At 43.0% G+C, this 22,964-nt stretch overlaps 1 protein-coding gene across 1 annotated transcript; it reads left to right on the plus strand.

The window, feature by feature from the left end:
* Window positions 1-19,598, plus strand: LOC120940231 (2-hydroxyacyl-CoA lyase 1-like). The gene is made up of 7 exons (XM_040352946.1): window positions 1-158; window positions 1,832-1,936; window positions 11,363-11,403; window positions 11,597-11,677; window positions 16,686-16,758; window positions 18,698-18,775; window positions 19,437-19,598. The coding sequence occupies exons 1-7, from the start codon at window positions 87-89 to the stop codon at window positions 19,581-19,583; spliced, it is 597 nt and encodes a 198-aa protein (XP_040208880.1). The 5' UTR covers window positions 1-86; the 3' UTR covers window positions 19,584-19,598.
* Window positions 19,599-22,964: the final 3,366 nt, after the last annotated feature.

A 22,964-nucleotide genomic window follows, 5' to 3' on the forward strand; every position in this document is an offset into this window, starting at 1 on the left:
AGGCTGTGCGGGCTGTGTATAGGACGTCAGTGCTGTGCACAGGCGGTGTGTGTACATTGTACAGAGATCACTTATCCTGGGTCATCATGGCATCTGAGCGGAGCCCACAGGAGCCGATTACCGGGGCCCAGATCATTGCAGAAGCCTTGGCTGCACAGGTAAGAGAATGCGGCTTCTTCTTCCCATTGGATAACATGGACAGCACTGGGCGGGGCTTAGCTGCAGCCTGGGGGGTTGGCATTGCTGACTTAGTTCAGAAGATGCTGGCTGCCTGGCTCCTGGATGGATACTTTGTTGGGATCAGGGATCCTGCAGGAGAGATCAGGAGAGGATGGCATTGTTCTGAGGACTGGGCAGCATGGATGTCTTAGGTGGACTCCAGGCAGATACAAGAGACCCCCACACCTCTCCTGTCCCCCCTCACTCTGGAAGAAGCATTAGATGTGCTCATGTACACTACAGTCCATGTCCGGGGGCGAGCGAGAGGGGGGGCTGCATTACTACATAAGAGGGGGTGCAGAGAAGAAATGTAGCCCCCCACCGCTAACAGGAGGACCAATCACAGCAGCAAAAAGGAATTTGGAGGAGACTGGCTTAAGAATACACATTTAGCAATTTATTCTTTCTAGGGTTGCTTCACGTTCACACCAGAACGCAGTGCGGGAAAGGTGCGTTCTCTTTTCCACACCACAATCAGACGCACTGTCTTTGCGATCTGCATGCGGATTTGTTCATGATGGGCGCATGTGAGGTTCACAAGCAAGTCAAATTCAGTGGGCCGGATTCAGAAAGAGATACGACGGTGTATCTCTGAGATACGATTGTCGTATCTATGCGCCTGATTCAGAGAATCAGTTACGCATAGATATCCCTAATATCCGACAGGTGTAAGTGTCTTACACCGTCGTATCTTAGGCTGCAATTCCCGGCTGGCTGCTAGGTGGCGTTTCCGTATTTTTACGCGACGAATATGCAAATGAGCATTTACGCCGATTCAGAAACGAACGACCGCCCGGCGCTTTTTTTTTTACGTCGTTTGCGTTCGGCTTTTTCCGGCGTATACAGTAGTTACCCCTGCTATATGAGAGGTAGCTAATGTTAAGTATGGCCGTCGTTCCCGCACCGAGTTTTGAAATTTTACGTCGGTTGCGTAAGTCGTTCGCGAATACGGCTGGACGTAATTTACGTTCACGTCGAAACCAATGACGTCCTTGCGACGTCATTTAGAGCAATGCGCACTGGGATATTTTACGGACGGCGCATGCGCCGTTCAAGTAAAACGTGAAAAACGCGGGGTCAAGGGAAATTTAAATAAAACACGCCCCCTACATCCCCATTTGAATTACGCTGCCTTACGCCGCAACACATACGCTACGCCGCTCTAACTAAGGGCGCAAGTTCTTTCTGAATAAAGAACTTGCGCCCAAAGTTAGAGCGGCGTAACGTATCGGAGATACGTTACGCGGGCTGGACAGATACGCCAATGTATCTGAATCTGGCCCAGTATGTTTTGGATGTTTCTGAGATGCTTTGCCTCAATTTTGGTTTGTCTTTTAGTTGCATAGCGTTGCTGTTTGCTTTGCCATTGACTTGTATGGGGAAGAAAAGCAGCTCAGATACAAACAAAAACCTTTGTGCAAATATGAACTAATAAAAATAGGCACTGCTGTGGTGAGGAACATACAGTATATCGATAAGTCAAAGTATCTGGTTGTCGTGAAATACAGCTCTCTGCAGTACAGAGATCCTATGGAAAACATACTGCTCTCAAAACATGGAACACTAAACTGTAACAATCCGCTACTAATATTTTTTTATTTTTTATTTACAGAATGTGAAGTACATGTTCGGTATTGTTGGCGTTCCTGTGATTGAAATCGCTATTGCCGCCCAAGTAGCAGGAATCAAATATGTTGGCATGAGAAATGAGCAAGCGGTAAGTACGGCAGAGTAATATACTATTAATGGGGTAGATCCACAGAGCGAGTACGCCGGTGCATCTACTGATACGCCGGCGTTCTTTCAAATTTCCCGCGTCGTATCTTTGTTTTAAATCCTCAAAACAAGATACAACGGCTTCTGGGTTAGATCCGACAGGTGTACGTCTTCGTACGCCTTCGGATCTAAGATGCAATACTTCGGCGTCCGCTGGGTGGCGTTCACGTCGTTTTCCGCGTCGGGTATGCAAATTGGCTATTTCCGACGATCCACGAACGTACGAGTGGCCGGCACATTTTTTTACGGCGTCTGTAGTCGGCTTTTTCCGGCGTATAGTTAAACCTGCTATTTCGTTGTGTATAGTTAGATTTGCCATGTTAAGTATGGCCGTCGTTCCCACGTTTAATTAGATTTTTTTTTTTTTTGCGTTAGTCGTCCGTGAATAGGAATGTATGTAAGTCACGTCTAAGTTAAAAAAAATGACATCCTTGCGACGTCATTTAGCGCAAAGCACGGCGGGAAATTTAGGAACGGTGCATGCGCAGTTCATTCCGCGCGGGGACGCGCTTCATTTAAATGAAACACGCCCCCTAATCGCAGATTTGAATTCCGCGCCATTACGCCGCTTGAGATACACTACGCCGCTGTAACTTACGGCGCAAATTCTTTGGGGAGTCGAACCGGCAAAAAGTAAGTTACAGCGGCGTAGCGTATCTCGCATAAGCTGCGCCGATGTATTTGTATGTGGATCTACCCCCATGAGTCTAATTTGCCCGCCCAGTAATGAATGTAAATTTGCCCACCTAGTAATGAGTCTAATTTGCCCGCCCAGTAATGAATGTAAATTTGCCCTCCTAGTAATGAGTCTAATTTGCCCTCCTAGTAATGAGTCTAAATTTGCCCTCCTAGTAATGAGTCTAAATTTGCCCTCCTAGTAATGAGTCTAAATTTGCCCTCCTAGTAATGAGTCTAAATTTGCCCGCCTAGTAATGAGTTTAATTTGCCCTCCTGGTAATGAATCTAAATTTGCCCGACTAGTAATGAGTTTAATTTGACCTCTTCGTTTTTATCTGGGACTACAGAATAATTAGTAGGGACATCATGGAAATACAGTGGTTGAGATTCAGTAGTTTAGCAGAGGAAACTGGCACAGCTATGCTATTTGGTCCACAAAAATTCTGTGCCATGTCAGCTGATGCCAGGAACTAAGAGCTGAGTGCATGTCTGATACTTGAACAGGTATATTTCTGTATTTTCAGGGTCTTTAAAGAATAAAACACACACACTGTTCCAATACCAGTCAGATCTACTGATCTTGCCAAGATGAACTGAAATGTTTTCTTTATGGGTAGTATCACACCGGGGGGGGGGGGGGGGGGGGCACATTTACAGAGACTAGATCAAACAGAATCTGGAAAAGCTGTGCATGGCAACCAATCAGCTTTTATCTTTTATTTTCAAAGCTTAACTGAAGTAAAACTTGCAATACTATACACTCTATTGTACCCTAAATAGCTATTGCATATATGTATCAATTGTCTATCCCTATAACTTGCTAGTGTATCAGAGTATGCTAGGGCTAATGATATAATGTTAGCTATGAAGACAGACACATTTGCTTAGTAAACAATGTTACATTTATTTCCCAAGAAAATAGGAATATCACAAACTAAACAGCAGATATCTACAACATATACCAATCATCAAAAGATACTTATCGTCTCCTCTAGGTGTAATCCTTGTTGGCTGAGCTCAAGATGGCTTGGGCCCAATCCAGGATTCCATGAGGTTCTCGAGACATGGCAGCGATAAGAGAAAGAGCTCTCTAAAACAGCCCTTTTTACAAAACTCAGTCACAGACTCATTCAAACCCCCCCCCCCCCCCATTTCCAACCCCCTTTGCTTCTGGACCAATCATAGTGTTCACAGGACATTCCTCCTTAATAGATTATATTACTGACTGTCCTGCCATACTTGGCCTCTGGGGGCAGTATTGCCCATATCATCTCCATGCGCCCTGGGCCGTCTTTGTCATCAATCTCTTTGAAGCTTGGATCACCCCAGGTGGGCTGGAGCCAAGCCCTCTTGCTATGCAGATTCTGCTTGGGGGGCCACCATCCTCTGTACCTTTTTTAAAACCATGGAACTGCATGTATCAGCATGAAGGATCTTGGGAGTAGGAACCAGATATGTAGAACCTCCAGAAATATTCTATTAACTCATGTTGCCTTCCAACATTAACCGAACAAGCTGAAGATAGAAACGTATTGGTTACAATGCACAGCTGCTCCAGATTCTGTCTACTCTAGTTTTAGTAAATTCGCCCTCCTGGTCTAATCAAATGTGTTTTACACTTTTCCCCTACTGCCCCATCATTGTCATCAACTCCAGGCTCCCTTTCTGGCGGTAAGTCATATGGTCACATCAAAGGCAATCTCCTACTCTGCCTCAACCAACAGTTGTGGTCAGGCTAAAGACCTTAAGCCCATTATGCCATTGAATTTATGCTATTTTCAGTGGGGTAGATTCAGGTAGGGGCGCGCAAAACTGCGTTGGCGTAGCATAAGAAATTTACGTTACGCCTCCGCAAGTTCTACTGGCAAGTGCTTGATTCACAAAGCACTTGCCGGTAAAGTTGCGGAGGCGTAGCGTAAAAGGGGCCGGCGTTAGCGCGCGTAGTTTAAATGATCCCGTAGGGGCCGTGGATCACTTAAATTAGGCGCGTTCCCGCGTCGAACGTACCGCGCATGCGCCGTTCCTAAAATTTCCCGACGTGCATTGCGGCAAATGACGTCGCAAGGACGTAATTTGCCTCGACGTGAATGTAAATGGCGTCTAGCGCCATTCACGAACGACTTACGCAAACGACGTAACAAGTTCAAATCGCGACGCGGAAACGACGTCCATACTTAACATTGGCTGCCCCTGCTAATAGCAGGAGCAGCCTTATGACGAAAACGACGTACGCAAACGACGTAAAAATCGAACGCCGGGCGCACGTACGTTTGAGAATTGGCTTTTGAGAACCAGGGATAAATATTAAACAGCTTTTCTTATCAATTTAAAAAAACCGCTGGGTGATTAAATATTTTTGATTTTTAGACTAGGATTTGGTTGGTCCTAAAGACCCCGTTCACACCTGAGCAATTTTCAGCTTGAAGCTTGTAACTCTAAAATGCTCAACAAGCTAAATCCCATTCATTTCAATGGCCCCTGTTTACATCTGAGCGTTCTATTGCGTGAAGCAAAACGCATGTCACTCAAAGTTCATGAACTTCTTTTTGGAAGATCACAAGCGTTTTTTGGCCCCATTGACTTCAATAGAAATGCCTGATTTTGAGCGTTTTTACGAGTGTTTTCTTCTCAAATAGTTAGCCATATTCAGGTAGGACGCCGCATCTTTAAGGTGGTGTAGCGTATTTAAGCTACGCCGCCTTAAGTCAGAGAGGCAAGTACTGTATTCACAAAGCACTTGCCTCCTAACTTACGGTGGCGTAGCGTAAATGTGGCCGGCGTAAGCGCGCCTAATTCAAATGAGGATGGGGTGGTGTGTTTTATGGAAATGATTGGTGACTCGATGTGATTGACGTTTTTTTTACGAACGGCGTACGTCCGTGTACATATCCCAGTGTGCATTGCTCCAAAGTACGCCGCAAGGACGTATTGGTTTCGAGGTGAACGTAAATGACGTCTAGCCCCATTCACGCACGACTTACGCAAACAACGTAAATTTTTCAAATTTCGACACGGGAACGATGGCCATACTTCACATTGACTGGGCCAGCTAGGGGGCAGCTTTATCTTTACGCGGCGTAACTCTTACGAAAACGGCGTATCCCTCCTGCGACGGGCGCACGTACGTTCGTGAATCGGCATATCTAGTCTACGCCGAACTCAACGGAAGCGCCACCTAGCGGCCAGCGTAAATATTGCACCCTAAGATACGATGGCGCAGGCCGTCGTATCTTAGATAGGTTTAAGTGTATCTCAGTTTGAGCATACACTTAAACTTACGCCGGCGTAACTCTCTATGAATCTGGCTAAGTGTCTCTCCGCCCCTAATTTCCTCTCCTCCCCCTAGTGCTTTCTATTGTCTAAAGAAAAATGTCTGAAGTTGTAAAATTCTTGTAATACGCCTATAAAATGCTCAGAAACTCAAAAAAATGCCAGTAAATCTATGCTTCATTCTTTCTCCTTGCATAGCTTTGCGATATATTCCTGTGTGTGCCGCCTGTACTGGTTTCATAATAGATGAATTAAACTGTGTTGGGCAGTAGGGATGAGCTCAGATGTGTTTGGATTCTAGTCTGAACCCACCAAAACGAGCCCACCAGGAAGTGGTCATTTTACTGAGCTGATCGTAAGTGTCCAAGGTATTCCTCGCACACAGCCGCATGTATAAATGCCACTTGTACAGTATACAGTGCCTTCAAAAAGTATTTACCCCCTTGAAACTTTCCACATTTTGTCATGTTACAATCAAAAATGTAAATGTATTTATTTGATATACCAGCACAAAGTGGCACATAATTGTGAAGTGGAAGGAAAATGTATAAATGGTTTAAAAAAAAAAAAAATCTGAAAAGTGTGGTGTGCATTTGTAGTCGGGTCCCCTGTACTCTGATACCACATAACTAAAATTTAGTGGAACCAATTGCATTCAGAAGTCACCTAATTGGTAAATAGAGTCCACCTGTGTGTAATTTAATCTCAGTATAAATACAGAGGTTCTGTGAAGCCCTCAGAGGTTTGTTAGAGAACCTTAGTTAAGAAACCGCATCATGAAGGCAAGGGAACACAACAGACAGGTCAGGGATAAAGTTGTGTAGAAGTATAACATAGGTTTAGGTTATAAAATAAATATCCCAAGCTTTAAACGTCTCACAGAGCACTGTTTAATCCATCATCTGAAAATGGGGAAGAGTATGGCACAACTGCAAACCTACCAAGACATGGCCGTCCACCTAAACTGACAGGACGGGCAAGGAGAGCATTAATAAGAGAAGCAGCCAAGAGGCCCATGGTAACTCTGGAGGAGCTGCAGAGATCCACAGCTCAGGTGGGAGAATCTGTCCACAGGACAACTATTAGTCGTGCGCTCCACAAATGTGGCCTTTATGGAAGAGTGGCAAGAAGAAAGCCATTGTTGAAAGAAAGCCATAAGAAGTCCTGTTTGCAAGAAGCCATGTGGGGGGAAACGGCAAATGTGTGGAAGAAGGTGATCTGGTTAGATGAGACTAAAATTTATGTGGCAAATGTGTGGCAGAAAATTAACACTTCACATCACCTTGCATACACCATCCCCACCGTGAAACATGGTGGTGGCAGCATCATATTGTGGGGATGCCTTTCTTCAGCAGTGACAGGGAAGCTGGTTAGAGTTGATGGGAAGATGGATGGAGCCAAATACAGGGCAATTTTAGAAGAAAACCTGTTATAGTCTGCTAAAGACTGGGGTGGAGGTTACCTTCCAGTAGGACAACAACCCTAAACATACAGCCATGGCTACAATGGAATTGTTTAGATCAAAGCATATTCAGGAAAGGCTCAGTCCAAAGTCCAGACCTAAATCCAATTGAGAATCTGTGGCAAGACTTGAAAATTGCTGTTCACAGACGCTCTCCATCCAATCTGACGGAGCTTGAGATATTTTGCACAGAAGAATGAAGAATGGACAAAAATGTCACTCTAGATGTGCAAAGCTGGAAGAAACATATCCAAAAAGGCTTGCAGCTGTCATTGCAGTGAAAAGTGGTTCTACAAAGTATTGACTCAGGGGGACTGAATACAAATGCACACCACACTTTTCACATATTTATTTGTAAAAGAAAAATGAAAACCATTTGTTATTTTCCTTCTACTTCACAATTATGTGCCACTTTGTATTGGTCTATCACATAACATCCCAATAAAATACATTTAGGTCTTTGGTTGTAACATGACAAAATGTGGAAAATTTCAAAGGGGGTATGAATACTTTTTCAAGGGACTGTATGTGCAGCTGCAGGGCGGGGAATATGCTGCCTGAACATGATTGACCCAGTATATGTACCAGCTTCCTGGCAGGCTCACTCTGGTGGGTTCGGACTAGAATCCAAACACGTCTGAGCTCATTCCTAATTTGGAAATCTTGCAGAGGTGTTAATGTGGAGAATGTATTAAGTTTATAAAAAAAATAAAATGAAGCTTTTACAACCACTTTAGGAGCATTGCATCAATTTTCTAATCAGTAGTGGGGTCAAATCGACATTTCAACCATATTTTACAAGAACATTCAAAAGAACAGGATACAGTTATTATTAAAGCGGGAGTTCACCCATTTAAAAAAAAAAAAAAAAATCTCCCCTTAGCTTCCTGCTCGTTCGGTCTAGGGGAATCGGCTATTTATATTAAAATATGTGCAGTACTTACCCGTTTTCGAGCTGCATCTTCTCCGTCGCTTCCGGGTATGGGTCTTCGGGAGCGGGCGTTCCTTCTTGATTGACATTCTTCCGAGAGGCTTCCGACGGTCGCATCCATCGCGTCACTCGTAGCCGAAAGAAGCCGAACGTCGGTGCGGCTCTATACTGCGCCTGCGCACCGACGTTCGGCTTCTTTCGGAAAATCGTGACGCGATGGATGCGACCGTCGGAAGCCTCTCGGAAACCTGTCAATCAAGAAGGAACGCCCATTCCCGAAGCCCATACCCGGAAGCGACGGAGAGGATGCGTCTCGTAAACGGGTAAGTACTGCACATATTTTAAAATAAATAGCCGATTCCCCTAGTAATAACGAGCAGGAATCTAAGGGGGAAAAGTGCCCTCTAAGGGTGAACCCCCGCTTTAATAATAAACATATTTTTATCAAATTTCTAATGGTTCATGTGGTTTTCATCCGGGTACGTCCATTCATCCAAAAATCAAATGTTAAAAGCAAAGACATGTTTAGCCCTGGTTCACACTGGGCTGCGGGAGTGAAGCCGTGCGAGTTCAGCTGAACTCGCACGATTTCACTCCCGCCGGCAGTCCCGATTTCGGCCGCGATTTAAGAGACATCTGTGCAGGTTTCTGCACAGATGTCTATGTAAATCGTGGCCCGAAATCGCAAAAAGTAGTACAGGAACTACTTTTTGAAATCACATGCGGCGTCGCACCGATTAGGCCAGTGTCATTGCCGACAATTGGCGGCAAACGCACCTCTGGACCCCTTTACATTACACAGCCCCCCACAGTTTGTTACACAGACACTCCCCTAACAGTTCTGGACCCCCTGCATGTTACACAGACCTCCCTACAGTGCAGACCCCTTCTACAATACAGACCCCCCTACATTAGAGACGTGACCTGCGGCCCGCATATGCCCGGTATGCCCTATGGCCAGTCCAGGCCTCATCTGTAGTCTGTAACTAAGAAGTGTTAAGGCAGCTGAAAAGATGGTTCTGCAAAAAAAGCCTTTTTATTGCCTAATGACAGGTGAACTTTAATGGCCACAATTCTTTTAAGGGAAAAATATGGGGATGCTATTGCTGATCTGCTTCTTCAGGCTCGGTTCACACCTGTGCAAATTGAATGCGCGTTTCCCCGCATCCAATTCATATAGCAGGAGAATGTGACTGGCTCTCTATGGAGCCGGTTCACATATCTCCGCAGCGGGTCCGGTGCGGTGTGCAGGAAAAACGTGTGCCTTTTTTGGTGCGTTTCAGTTTCGAAATTAGCCCAGAATTCGGGCTGAAATGGTGAACCAGCACGCATCAGACCCCTGCTGTGCGACAGATGCGGCGACAGTGTGAACCGAGCCTAAAAGAGTCGCCTACATGCTACGAGCATACAGAAGCACAATCGCAGTAATTCCTGATCTGCATAACTTTTTAATTTGCTATGATTGGCCAGTCACATTGTATTTGACAGGTGAGGGTCGTAAGTGGGCTTACAGATCAGAGAAGCTCACACAGGCACTGATGATGGGAGTCCTGTAATAATACACATTGCAGAAACAGGATTTCACAATTTGCAATATAGACGATTGTTCCAATATGCAGACGCCCACGGTGGATGACACAGAACCTTATTAATATGTGTGTTACTTACCACCCACCTTGCTAATGAAAAGTGTTTTTTCAGCCAATTTTTTTTCAAGTGCAGCCACATGAGTGATAGTCTCCCTGCAGACCCTTGCCAACCTCAAGCATGCCCCCCAGATGTGTTTTTCAGATGTCATCTATCCTATTTTGTCCTGGATACAATTTTATTTGCAGAGTAATAGACAGTTTTTAATTAATTTATTTTATTTTCCTTTTCTATAAATTGAGCATTTTTATATCAAATTGTAGATGTGAATACAGATTTGAATACATACAACATTTATATATTTTATAAATCTAAAATTTTAACGTCTTCAATTTCTATTTTTCTATATTCTGGTCTCATGTGTGCTTAAGTCCCAAACAACCTTTCTTTACTCTATATATTTACAAGGGATGTGGCTCTATATATTTACAAGGGATGTGGCACTGTATAAATGATTTTTTCAAAAGCCTAGCTCAAAAAAATCATTTTTCTTATTTTTATGCTCTGTTTCATTTTTATAGAGTAACTACACTTTTGTGGTGGGTGTGGGGGGGGGGGGGGTGATAGATTATAATGTAAATGATCACCCAGGGGGATATTTTTGTGTTTTTTTTTTGTTTTGCTCAACACCCCCCCCCCCCCCCCCCCCCCCCACCCCTTTTTTTTTTTATTTGTTTGCTCAACAAAAGTAGTTACTCTTTGAAAGTTTTACACATTACAAAGACAAAAGATGACAAAGATGTTGACCAAGAGAATAGTTGCAGGTCAGGAATGGCCACATTAGTTGGAGCAGTCATTTATGTGATACATTAACGTGACATTTAAAAAAAACTCTAATTAATTATAAAATTAGATAGTGTGTGTGTATGTGTGTGTGTGTGTGTGTGTGTTTTTTTTTTTTTTTTTTTTTTTTTTTATGGTTTCCATTTTCTTTTTTTCTTTTTTAGAACATTTTCATAGACAGCCAGCATGACAGCAATTTTTTATTTATTTTTTGTTACTTAGACACCAAGTCACTTTGTTTGTTAGATTGATTAGTTGATAAATAATAATTTTCAGATGATCCCAATTTCCATGGGTTGGGGGTGCAAATTACTTGTCTTGCCTTGGGTGCTGACAACCCACGCTACGAAAATCATTTTACTGTTAGGGGTCCCCACAACTTGGGAAATTTTATCAAGGGGTCACGGCACTAAAAGGTTGAGAACCACTGTTCTAAAGCCTACTGTAGGTCAGATATGTCATTACAGTACTGCATACCTATGTAACTGTGGCTTATGGTCTGTTGTGATTTTTCATAACCCGATCCGCAGTATTTTAAAGTCGTCTTATTTATCCTGCACCTAAATGTAATTTTTCTATTTTGTATCTTGCTTTAGGCATGCTATGCTGCCTCAGCCGTGGGATATCTTACAGGCAGGTAAGTTTTTTTTTTTTTTTTTTTTTTTTTTTTTTTTTTTTTTGGTTAAAAACAAAAAAAAACTTTTAGTGAGGTACAAATGTAAATGACATCTTAGTATTTTATACTTCCCAATTGCTGTTAGCAGGTGGAATATTCCATCAGACTTGCACATATAATAAATAGTTGTTGAATAAAAGTTTTTATTTTTCAGACCTGCTGTGTGCCTTGTGGTGTCTGGACCCGGTCTCATTAATACCCTCAGTGGGATGGCAAATTCTAATATGAACTGCTGGTAATATCACTTAACTTCTAAGAGCCAGGATATTCAGATGATTGTCATAATAATGGTCATTAGAACATAAAACACATAGTTATGATTTACTGTAGATTCTGTTTGTTGTTTTTTAAAGTAACCCAACCCTCAGCCAAATCTTTGATCACCTGCAGTTGATAATGTAATAGGCACTGATTAAACGATGGGATTTTTTGAAGCTGCTCCAATAGGTGTTTAAAGACTTGAACATACTGTATTTATTGGCGTATAACACTCACTTTTTTACCCTGAAAATAGAGAGTAAACTGTGCCTGTGTGTTATAAGCAGGGGGCTGTGGAAAGTGTTTTTCCTGAATTTTCCCTCTTAAAGCTAGGGTGCGTGTTAAACGCCTGTGCGTGTTCTACGACGATAAATACAGTAATTCTATGGCAACACCCCTAGGGGCTAAAGCTGGCCATAGAGGAGTTAAATTTAGATCCATGTGTGTGCAGGCTGGTTGTACTAAAGTCGATCTATCGATTAACTTCAGTACAACCAGCCTGTTGGTTTTTTCATGCAATCACTGCCAGGGGTTATAGCTGCCAGCAGTGATCATTGTATTCTGATGGCTGGGAAACCTCCTGTCAGAATACAAAAGCACAGCAGGAGGGATTCCCCCCATCAACACTGACTGTGTTTAAAAGGGGAAACAAGCAATTATCTTTCCTTCAACCCGTGTTTGAAGGGGAAAAAAATTGCATAACGTATGGCCTGTCTTAGTTCTCCCAGGCATTTGAGGGGTAACCATTTGTCAAACTCGCTGAATAAATTCAATAGGACTGTGCCACAAGTGCATTCCAAACGTGGCTACGATTGTTAGGATGTGGTAGTTAATTGGACAATCCCATTGGAAATAAAAGAAAAAAAACTGTCATTTGGAAAACTGCACTATCACCTCCTGTATGCCTATGAACTGTCTCTAAACCGCCTCTGTAAAAGCTAATCATTAGGCATCGCTCTTCAGAGCGAAGGTAGAGCCTGCCATCCATTTTGAATGAGCACCAAAGCTGCTTGTAGACATTAAATGGTGTCTGGCTTTGCATGTATGACCTGACTGTCAAACATCCCTTTATAACTATGGATCTTTGTACAAACATGCGCATTTTTATTGGGCAGATGTGTATGTTTGTGCCTTTTAGAGGAGAGAGACTCAGCACAGTGGGGGTGTCCTATCATTATGGGTCCCTATCAGATAGTGCCCGTCCTGGACTACGCATGCGCAATCGGAGAGATCACGGAAATCTCAAAGAATGAACATCTGTTCCATCAGCTGTAGTTGGAGCATGCGCAGTTAACACGCCGCTCGCTCCCGATGCTTATCCACACCGCTCGCTCTATCAGATGGGGGACCCGTCTCAATGGAACAGCGCTGGACGCTCTCACTCAATACAGCAAGGGGCGGATGTTTTTTTCAAAGGGGCGGGTGTATTATTGAGCACTGGCCATCATAAATTTCTTGTATTTAGTAAACACGGCTTCTTATAATCATATCCGCCCCATCTGATAGAGCGAGCGGCGTGTTAACTGTGCATGCTCCAACTACATCTGATGGATCAGATGTTCATTCTCTGAGATTTCCGTGATCTCCGATTGCGCATGCACAGTCCTTGCCGGGCACTATCTGCAAGGGGACCCATATTGATAGAACAGGGGCACTGGCTGTTTCAGGGAAACCATAGTGATTGCCTTGATAAATCCATCAGTTGATCAAATTAAAGACCAGCATGCTCAGCCTGGAAGAGTTGGCCAGTGTCATGGAGGAGGCCTACAAAATGTGTCACTTTCTTACCCGCCTACCATAAACGGCCAGACTGGGCAGCCTTCTCCAATATCCATAATCTATTTTACGTGCCCAGTTCTGTACAACTGAAGGGATATAAATGAATGTATTCTGTAAAACAACTTCCTACAAATTTCCCTAAAATCTTGTGTGTAAAAGAAGTAAGAGCGAAAGAGACCTCCTACCACCTCCTGTTATCTTGCTGTCTTAGGTACTCGCCTATACAGTGCATCCAGAAAGTATTCACAGCGCTTCACTTTTTAAACATTTTGTTATGTTGCAGCCTTATTCCAAAATTGATTAAATTCATTATTTTCCTCAAAATTCTAAAAACAATACCCCATAATTACAACATGAAAGAAGTTTGTTTGAAATCTTTGCAAATTTATTAAAAATAAAAAACAAAAAAAATCACATGCACATAACTTCTCACAGCCTCTGCCATGGCACTCAAAATTGAGCTCAGGGGCATCCTGTTTCCAGGATCATCCTTGAGATGTTTCTACAACTTAATTGGAGTCCTCCTGTAGTAAATTCAGTTGATTGGACATGATTTGTAAAGGCACACACCTGTCTATAGAAGGTCCCACAGTTAACAGTGCATGTCAGAGCACAAACTAAGCCATGAAACCCAAGGAATTGTCTGTAGACCTCCGAGACAGAATTGTATCAAGGCACAGATCTGAGGAAAGTACAGAAAAATGTATGCAGCATTGAAGGTCCCGATGAGCACATTGGCCTCCATCATCTGTAAAATGGAAGAATTTGGAACAACCAGGACTCTTTCTAGAGCAAGAGAGAGGATGGAAGTAGGAATGGTGCTGGCTTTAAAAAGTGCAGTGCTGATGTGGTAAATGGTGTTACAGGCTCCTGTACTTATTAGTGAAAAATGCAGTGACATATAATCAAATACAGGTAAATTGGTGCATTTTAATAAAACCTAATTTTGAAATCCTAGTACGGAAAGTAAGGGAAAATGCTGGTGATATCCAAAATGTGTGTGTAAATAGCAATGCGATTAAGTGAAAATAGATGAATTAGATTGCTTGAGCAGCTGCGATAAAAATGGAGTTCCAAGTGATCCAAAAAAAAATATATAATAAAACAGTGCACCTTAATAAAATCCTTGTGCTACAAAGGCTAGTGAAATCCACTCCAAAGGTGTGAGAAATGACAAAGAAAAAATTAAGTGGCAATAATTATAAATAACGTATTTATCTGGATATAGCGCGCACCGGCGTATAGCGCGCACCCAGTTCTAGGAGGGAAATTTCCTGGAAAAAAAAATAATTACTTACAGTTTAAATGTCCCTCTTCAGTGTCTTGCCCGGCGTCCATCGGTGGCCTTGTCCGGTCCCGCGTCCGTCTTCGGCCCTTGTGGTGTAGCCCCCCCACTTCTCCCGAGCACCGCTGCCGACATATACCGAGCGCAGTACACTCGGGTACCCTCGGCTCCTCTCGCAGGGCGTGACATCGAGCGGAGCCGAGCATAGCCGCGTGTACTGCGCTCGGTATATGTCGGTGGCGGCACTCAGAGACAGGGGATCGGCGTATAACGCGCACCCACGATTTTCCCCTGTTTTTAAGGGGTAAAAAGTGCACGTTATACGCCGATAAATACGGTAAATTAAATAAAAATTTGAAAAGGTGCTTCATGCTGTTGTGAAGTTCTAGTTCTATGCTTCACACAGTGATCCACTCCAATCTGTGCTCCTATATGGACCGCACTCACCAGATTTGTGCCCCCTCTTGGGGATTGCAGCATTCACAGTGTATGCCACTGTGCAGCACTCTGGCAAAGGCACGTCCTGCTGTGGTCCTGGTGGTGCTCTCAGTGTTTATCCCATATATAGGAAAAGAGAAGAAGGAAGGGGTCCCAATATAGTGTAGTACCGTTTAAAAATTCAGCTTTTATTGGTAAAGGACAAATGGGTACTCACGATTTCGTTGAAATGACAGAGCATTACTTTAGCATGCAGAAACAGAAGTGTTGTGGCGTTCTGTCGGATCGCTCGACCGGTTTCGTCGACCTGACTTCATCTGGAGCGTCATTCTCTTTCTAGAGCAGCCTGCCCTGCCAAACTAAGCGATCGGGGTAGAAGGGCCTTAGTTAGGGAGGTGACCAAGAACCTAATGGTTACTCTGACAGAGCTCCAGCATTGCTCTGTGGAGAGAGGAGAACCTTCCAGAACAACCATCTCTGCAGCACTCCACCAATCAAGCCTGTATGGTCGAGTGGCCAGATGGAAGCCACTCCTCAGTAAAAGGCACATGACAGCCTGCCTGGTGTTTGCCAAAAGGCACCTGAAGGACTCTCGGACCACGAGAAACAAAATTCTTTTGTCTGACGCAACAAAGATTGAACTCTTTGGTCCAAATGACAAGCGTCATGTCTGGAGGAAACCAGACACCGCTCATCACCTGGCCAATACCATCCCTACAGTGAAGCATGGTGGTGGCAACATCATGCTGTGGGGATGTTTTTCAGCGGCAGGAACTGGGAGACTAGTCAGGATCGAGGGAAAGATGAATGCAGCAATGTACAGAGGCATGCTTGATAAAAACCTGCTCCAGAGCACTCTGGACCTCAGACTGGGCCAAAGGTTAATTTTCCAACAGGACAACGACCCTAAACAAGCAACCTGATGGAGCTTGAGAGGTCCTGCAAAGAATGTGAGAAACTTCCCAAAAACAGATGTGCCAAGCTTTTAGCATCATACTTAAAAGACTTGGGTCTGTAATTGGTGCCAAAGGTGCTTCAACAAAGTATTGAGCAAAGGCTGTGCATACTTGTGTGCATGGGATTATTATTAATAATAATAATAATATTATTATTAAAATATATATATATATATATATATATATATATATATAATATTTTTTATAAATTTGCAAAGATTTCAAACAAACTTCTTTCACGTTGTCATTATGGGGCATTGTTTGATGAATTTTGTGGAAAATAATGAATTTAATCTGTTTTGGAATAAGGCTGTAACATAACAAAATGTGAAAAAAGTGAAGCATTGTATAGATCACAAATGAGGCCAGACTTCATTGGTCATCTGCTCTTCAGTAGATGATAAAGGGATAATAGATCAGCCAGTAAACTGATGAGTAGCTCTTTGTTGTTCAGTAAGCATGAAGAATATCGGTTATTTGTTATGGGTTTTTCTTTTGACTATATTCATTGTATTTCTTTTTGTTAGGCCTCTGATTGTCATAGGCGGATCTTCTGATTCTAACCAAGAAACAATGGGAGCATTTCAAGAGTTTCCCCAGGTACGTAGTGGGTGGTAGATATCAGTTTGTTACATGATTATTAAACCAGATATAGATTTTGTAAAGTCAGATTTACACCACTCTGGGGTCTGTCAAAAAGTAAATACTAGTCTCATACAGAAAGCTTAGCAATGCTGAAATGGTTGCTTGAAGACACCGATCAGATTTAGACCCACCATGGAAGTTTCAATGTGATTGATAATACACAATGTACAACACATACTTCAGGTTAGACTTGTAGTGACCATTCTATATACTATTGGGATTCTGACTGCAGTGAACTTGGTGGCAGTTCAAGTACCCCAAGTGGAGGAGACCTAAAATCAACATTGCTCTTTAAGGCCTCGTACACACGACCAGACATGTCCGATGAAAACGGTCCGCGGACCGTTTTCATCGGACATGTCTGCTGGGATCATTTGGTCTGATGTGTGTACACACCATCAGACCAAATTCTCCGCGGACAGAATACGCCGTGACGTGGCGGCGACGTGTGCGCACCAGGAAGTTCAATGCTTCCACGCAAGCGTCAAATCACTTCGATGCATGCGTGGGACTCGGGCCAGCGGACATGTCCGATGAGTCGTACTGACCATCGGACATGTCCGACGGACAGGCTTCCAGCGGACAAGTTTCTTAGCATGCTTAGAAACTTTTGTCCGCTGGAAACATGTCCGCTAGGCCGGAAAACTGTCCGGTAGGCCCTACACACGGTCGGACATGTCCGCGGAAACTGGTCCGAGGGACCAGTTTCAGCGGACATGTTCGGTCGTGTGTACAAGGCTTAGTCCAGCATATGAAACTGGTGTTTTATGGGTTAAAGAATGAATGCGTTCCCAGCTGTTCTCCAGTTGATGCATTAAACTTCCTTTATGTAGCCTTTTAGGTTAACGATTCATGAAACATTTTGTGACCTCTTTCTCTGGAATTCTGAGCCCCCCCCCCTCCAAAATTATACTCGCCTAGGTGGATGCAGCAGACCCCGCTGCCTCTTCACTGATAACTGAGCAATCAAACACTGCTGATCTCTCAGTTCTCCCCTCTGCTTTGAGCAGAGAGCGGCCATTGTCTGTCACTGGCTCTCTGCTCTGCCCCTCCAGCTGTTCAGGGGGTGGGAGCAGCTAGCTCAGTCTCCCAGCAGCTCGCTGAGAGGCTGATTCAGCTGCCGGCCCAGGCTGCTGAGTGAATCCCGACTGTAAAGTCAGGATTGATCCAGCGCCTGGACTGGCTGAGTGACAGTTAAAAATGGGTCTCAGGAGAACTAAGGCCATGTGATCCATAGGAGAAGTAAGGCCAAAAAAGCTTTGTCCATACTTCTCCTTTTTAACCACTTGACGACCAGCAATAGTTTTAGCACCAGACCTCCTGTGTAACACTAAAGTGGTAACCTGTAAAGGCTTTTAAAGCGTCACCTATGGAAATTTTTAAATACCGCAGTTTGGCGCCATTCCATGAGCGTGCGCAGTTTTAAAGCATGACACGTCCTGTATCCATTTACTTGGCATAACACCATATTTTATATTTTACTAAACAAATGTGTATTCTATTGTTTGTTTGTGTGCATTAACATTCATGAACGTGTATTTTTTTTTTTCCACAAAAACAAAAATTGCGTTTGAAAAAATAAAGTGTAAAAAAAAAATTGCAAAACCCATCATTTTATTCTCTAGGTGCTCTGCTTAAAAAAAAAATTATGTTTGGGGTTCTAAGTAATTTTCTAGCAAACAATACTGATTTTAAATAAAGAATGTCAGAAAAGGCCTGGTCTTAAAGTGGTTAAGTATAGTAAGATGCAATATGTACTAATAATGTTGAATTCCAAAATGCCATCATCTTTCCCTGGAATTAGGTTTGTGTGGCCCTCAGTAGACCGAGGGCCGGTTTAGTCTGGTTTAGATAGTCAAGGTAAGTACCTAAAATCTTTTATTTTGTATTTTAGGTAGAAACCTGTCGACTGTACAGTAAATTCTCTGCAAGACCCAGCAGCTTGGAAGCGATACCCATTGTTATTGAGAAGGTATAGTCTCTGTTCAGTTGTGGTCATGTTTTACAATCGGTATGTCTTGTATTAGGCCTCCTGCACACCGACGTAAAAATAAATAAAAATAAAAAAACACATTTTAAAGTGTTTTTATATTTATATATATATATATATAAAAATATTATATATATATTTTTTTTTACAGATCGGAATGCAGATATATTGTTTTTATGGGGACATGCACACAGGAACATAAAAAAAGCACTATGTTCTGATCGATAACCCAAAATCAAAATTTTTTTCACTCTGAGGGCATATGTTTTAAGCACTTATAAGTGTAAACGCATGTTTACATATTTACTAAGGGTTGCTTTATGATGAAAAAAGCAGGACAATATAGAACTACAATTATTTTACACATTTAAAAAACGTTTGTTTCCGGAAACACCTATATCCCTCTGTGATCAGTAACATTTTCATAGTCATGTGCATGTAGACTTCGTTAAATGATGGGCCAGTTTGTTTATACTTTGAACTAGTATGCTGTTCAGTGTAATTTGTATTTGATTCTGATTTGGCCTCCTCCTAGTCTACATAATCCAATGTGAGCTTTTATTGTAAGTATGTTTTTAAACAATCCTTTCTTCTTTTTTATTTTTTTTTTTTTTATTTATTTTTTTTATTTTTTTTATTTCAGGCTGTAAGAACAAGTATGTATGGCCGCCCTGGTTCTTGCTATGTGGACATTCCTGGAGACTTTGTAAACAAGTTGGTTGATAGTAGTGAAGTCAGGCAAGTCAATACCTCAAAAAGGTTGGGGGTGCTATGTAATTACAAAAGTTAGGATTTCCTAAATTTGTTGTCTGGGCAATATTGCAATGTATGAGTGCTGATTTGTAATCATGTTGTTTACCATTTCAAACAGCATCTTGTAGGTTGTGTATATCATCTACTCACAATGTATCTTGTCTGTATATCTGCCTGTGCTGACACTTGAGTCTTTCCTTAGGCTGGGCTAAGATGATTTAAGTTTTTTTTTTTTTTTTTTAATTCAACCAGCGTGTTGAACGAAAAAGGCAGTTCCGATTTTCTAGGTGGATGGGGCAATTCATGATCAGTAGATCGACTTCTGTTCAAACGCAGCCTGGGCTGCTGATAAAGAGTACCACTGGTTCTCCTGTAGGGGGGACCGGGCACACAAGGGGCACAGAAAAGCAGGGGGATTAAGTTCGGCTGGGCAATTACAGAATGATGCCCCGTGTCTGTGTCTCTCCCTGCAGCAGCTAAAGGCCATTTTCTCTTCCTCCCACTGGCTTTTAGCTGCTGCAGGGAAAGACACAGGCCATCGTTCTGCAATTTCCCCACTGCACTGATTCCACTTTCTGTCCTGTTGACGTGTGTGTGTGTCCCTTTTGCTTGAGCCTTGGTTGCCGACACCACTTGCCGGCCATGGTCCATTGCACACTGAGTTCCATCAGGGAGGCAATGCAGAGAGTGTGCTGCTGTGTGTTTGGGGGGAAAAAGTAGAGCGTAGAGCCGTGTCAGCTTCTGTGAGGAGATCAAGCAGGGGTTCTGAGAGGGGTTTTGGAATGGGCAGCACCAATAATGAGAGCGGTGAATGTGGAGCTGTGTAGGGGGGGGGGGGTTTATTCTAGGTGTGGAGGGGGGAGTGCTAGGTGCAGAGGGGTGAGAGCTGTGGAGGGGGGTATTCTAAGTGCAGAGGGGTGAGCTATTGTGCAGAGGGGTGAGCTGTGGCTAGGGAGGGTATTTTAGGTGCAGAGGAGTGAGAGCTGTGGATGAGGGGGGATGCTAGGTGTATCCCCATATAGTAACATGCGCTACCTGCACACATCAATAGCCACATAATAAAAAAAAAAAAAAGTGATTCACACTGTACAGGACATGGCATCTATATGAATCTGCCCCAAGACCTCATCTACACACCAAACTTAATTTATATACTGAATGCAGTTTCATCTTTTAATGTTTATGTTTTGGCTGTCACGATGCGCTAATAAAGATTTTTTTTTTTATATTTTCGGGGCTGCTGCCATGCAGGCTGTATGGACCCCTGTGATTTCTAACAGCAGCCATGACCACAATTTCCATACCCAGATTGAAATTTGTTCAGTCCCTGTTAAACTGTCCGAATTTCAGTCCATGTATGGCCAGTTCAAGTCTTTTTTTTTTTTTTTATTTATTTTTTATTACATTTTAGTCGACTAAAATCGAATTTGTTTTAGTCGATGAAATTAACACTGGTGAGGACAATTTGGGTTCTTGGACAGCTAAGTGTTCTTTTTATTCAAATCAATAGTTGTAGCTGCTGACTTCTTTCAATACAGGCTGAGTATCCTCTTTCATCACAGTGCTTCCCTTACTGCTTAGAAACCATCACCCCAGTGAGTAAATGCATAAAAGATATTTAAAAACTCTTAGGGGAAAAAACTAGAAAGAGCCCTGTTACAGTGCATCCGGAAAGTATTCACAGCACTTCCCTTTTTCAACATTTTGTTATGTTACATCCTTATTCCAAAATATATTACATTCAGTATTTTCCTTAAAATTTTACAAATACTCAATAATGACAACATGAAAGAAGTTTGTTTGAAATATTTGCAAATTTATAAAAAAATAAAAAAAAATAACATGTACACAAGTATTCACAGCCTTTGCCATGGCACTCAAAATTGAGCTCAGGTGCATCCTGTTTCCACTGATCATCCTTAGAGCCGGTTCACACAGGGGTGGCACGACTTCGGGGGCGACTCGGCCAGGCGACATGAAGACGACATCTAAGGCGACTTGCAAAATGACTTCTGTATAGAAGTCAATGCAGGTCGCCCCCGAAGTAGTACAAGAACCTTTTTCTAAGTCGGAGCGACTTGCGTCGCTCCTATTAGAACGGTTCTATTCACTAGAATGGGACGCGACTTGTCAGACGGCTGCGTCGCCTGACGAGTCGCCCCAGTGTGAACCGGGTCTTAAGAATTTTCTACAGCTTGATAGGAGTCCACCTGTGGTAAATTCAGTTGATTGGACATGATTTGGAAAGGCACACACCTGTCTATATAAGGTCCCACACATAACGGTGCATGTCAGAGCACAAACCAAGCCATATAGTCCAAGGAATTGTCTGTAGACCTCCGAGACAGGATTGTATCGAGGCACAGATCTGGGGGAAGGGTACAGAAAAATTGCTGCAGCATTGAATATCCCAATGAGCACAGTAGTCTCCATCAACCATAAATTGAAGAGTTTTGGAACCACCAGGACTCCTAGAGCGGGCCTCCTGAACAAACTGAGTGATTGGGGGAGAAGAGCCTTAGTCAGAGAGGTGACCAAGAACCCGATGGCCACTCTGACAGAGCTCCAGTGTTTCTCTGTGGAGAGAGGAGAACCTTCCAGAAGAACCTGTATGGTAAAGTGGGCAGACAGAAGCCACTCCTCCAGGCACATGACAGCCTGCCTGGAGTTTACCAAAAGGCACCTGAAGGACTTTTAGACCATGAGAAACCAAATTCTTTGGTCTGATGAAACAAAGATTGAACTCTTTGGCCTGAATGGCAAGCGTCATTTCTGGAGGAAACCAGGCACCGCTCATCACCTGGCAAATACCATCCCTCCAGTGAAGCATGGTGGTGGCAGCAGCATTCTGTAGGGGTGTTTTTCAGCGACCACCTGGGAGAATTGTTAGGACTTAGGGAAAGATGAATGCAGCAATGTACAGGGACATCCTTGATGAAAACCTGCTCCAGACTGCTCTGGACCTCGTACTAAGGCGAAGGTTCATCTTCCGACAGGACAACGACCCTAAGCATACAGCCAAGATAACAAAGGAGTGGCTACAAGCCAACTTTGTGAATGTCCTTGAGTGGCCCAGCCAGAGCTCAGACTTGAACCCGTTTGAACATCTCTGGAGAAATCTAAAAATGGCTGTGCACAAACGCTCCCCATCCAGCCTGATGGAGCTTGAGAGGTCTTTCAAAAAAGAATGTGAGAAACTGACCAAAAATAGGTGTGCCAAGCTTGTAGCATCATACTCAAAAAGACTTGATGGCTGTAATTGGTGCCAAAGGTGCTTCAACAAAGTATTGGGCAAAGGCTTTGAATACTTATGTACATGTCATTTCGTTTTTAATACATTTGCAAAGATTTCACAAAAAACGTCTTTCACATTGTCATTATGGGGTAGTGTTTTTATGATTTTTTTATATAAAATAAT

The sequence above is a fragment of the Rana temporaria genome, chromosome 5 (genome assembly GCF_905171775.1).
Source record: "Rana temporaria chromosome 5, aRanTem1.1, whole genome shotgun sequence".
NCBI lineage: Eukaryota > Metazoa > Chordata > Amphibia > Anura > Ranidae > Rana > Rana temporaria.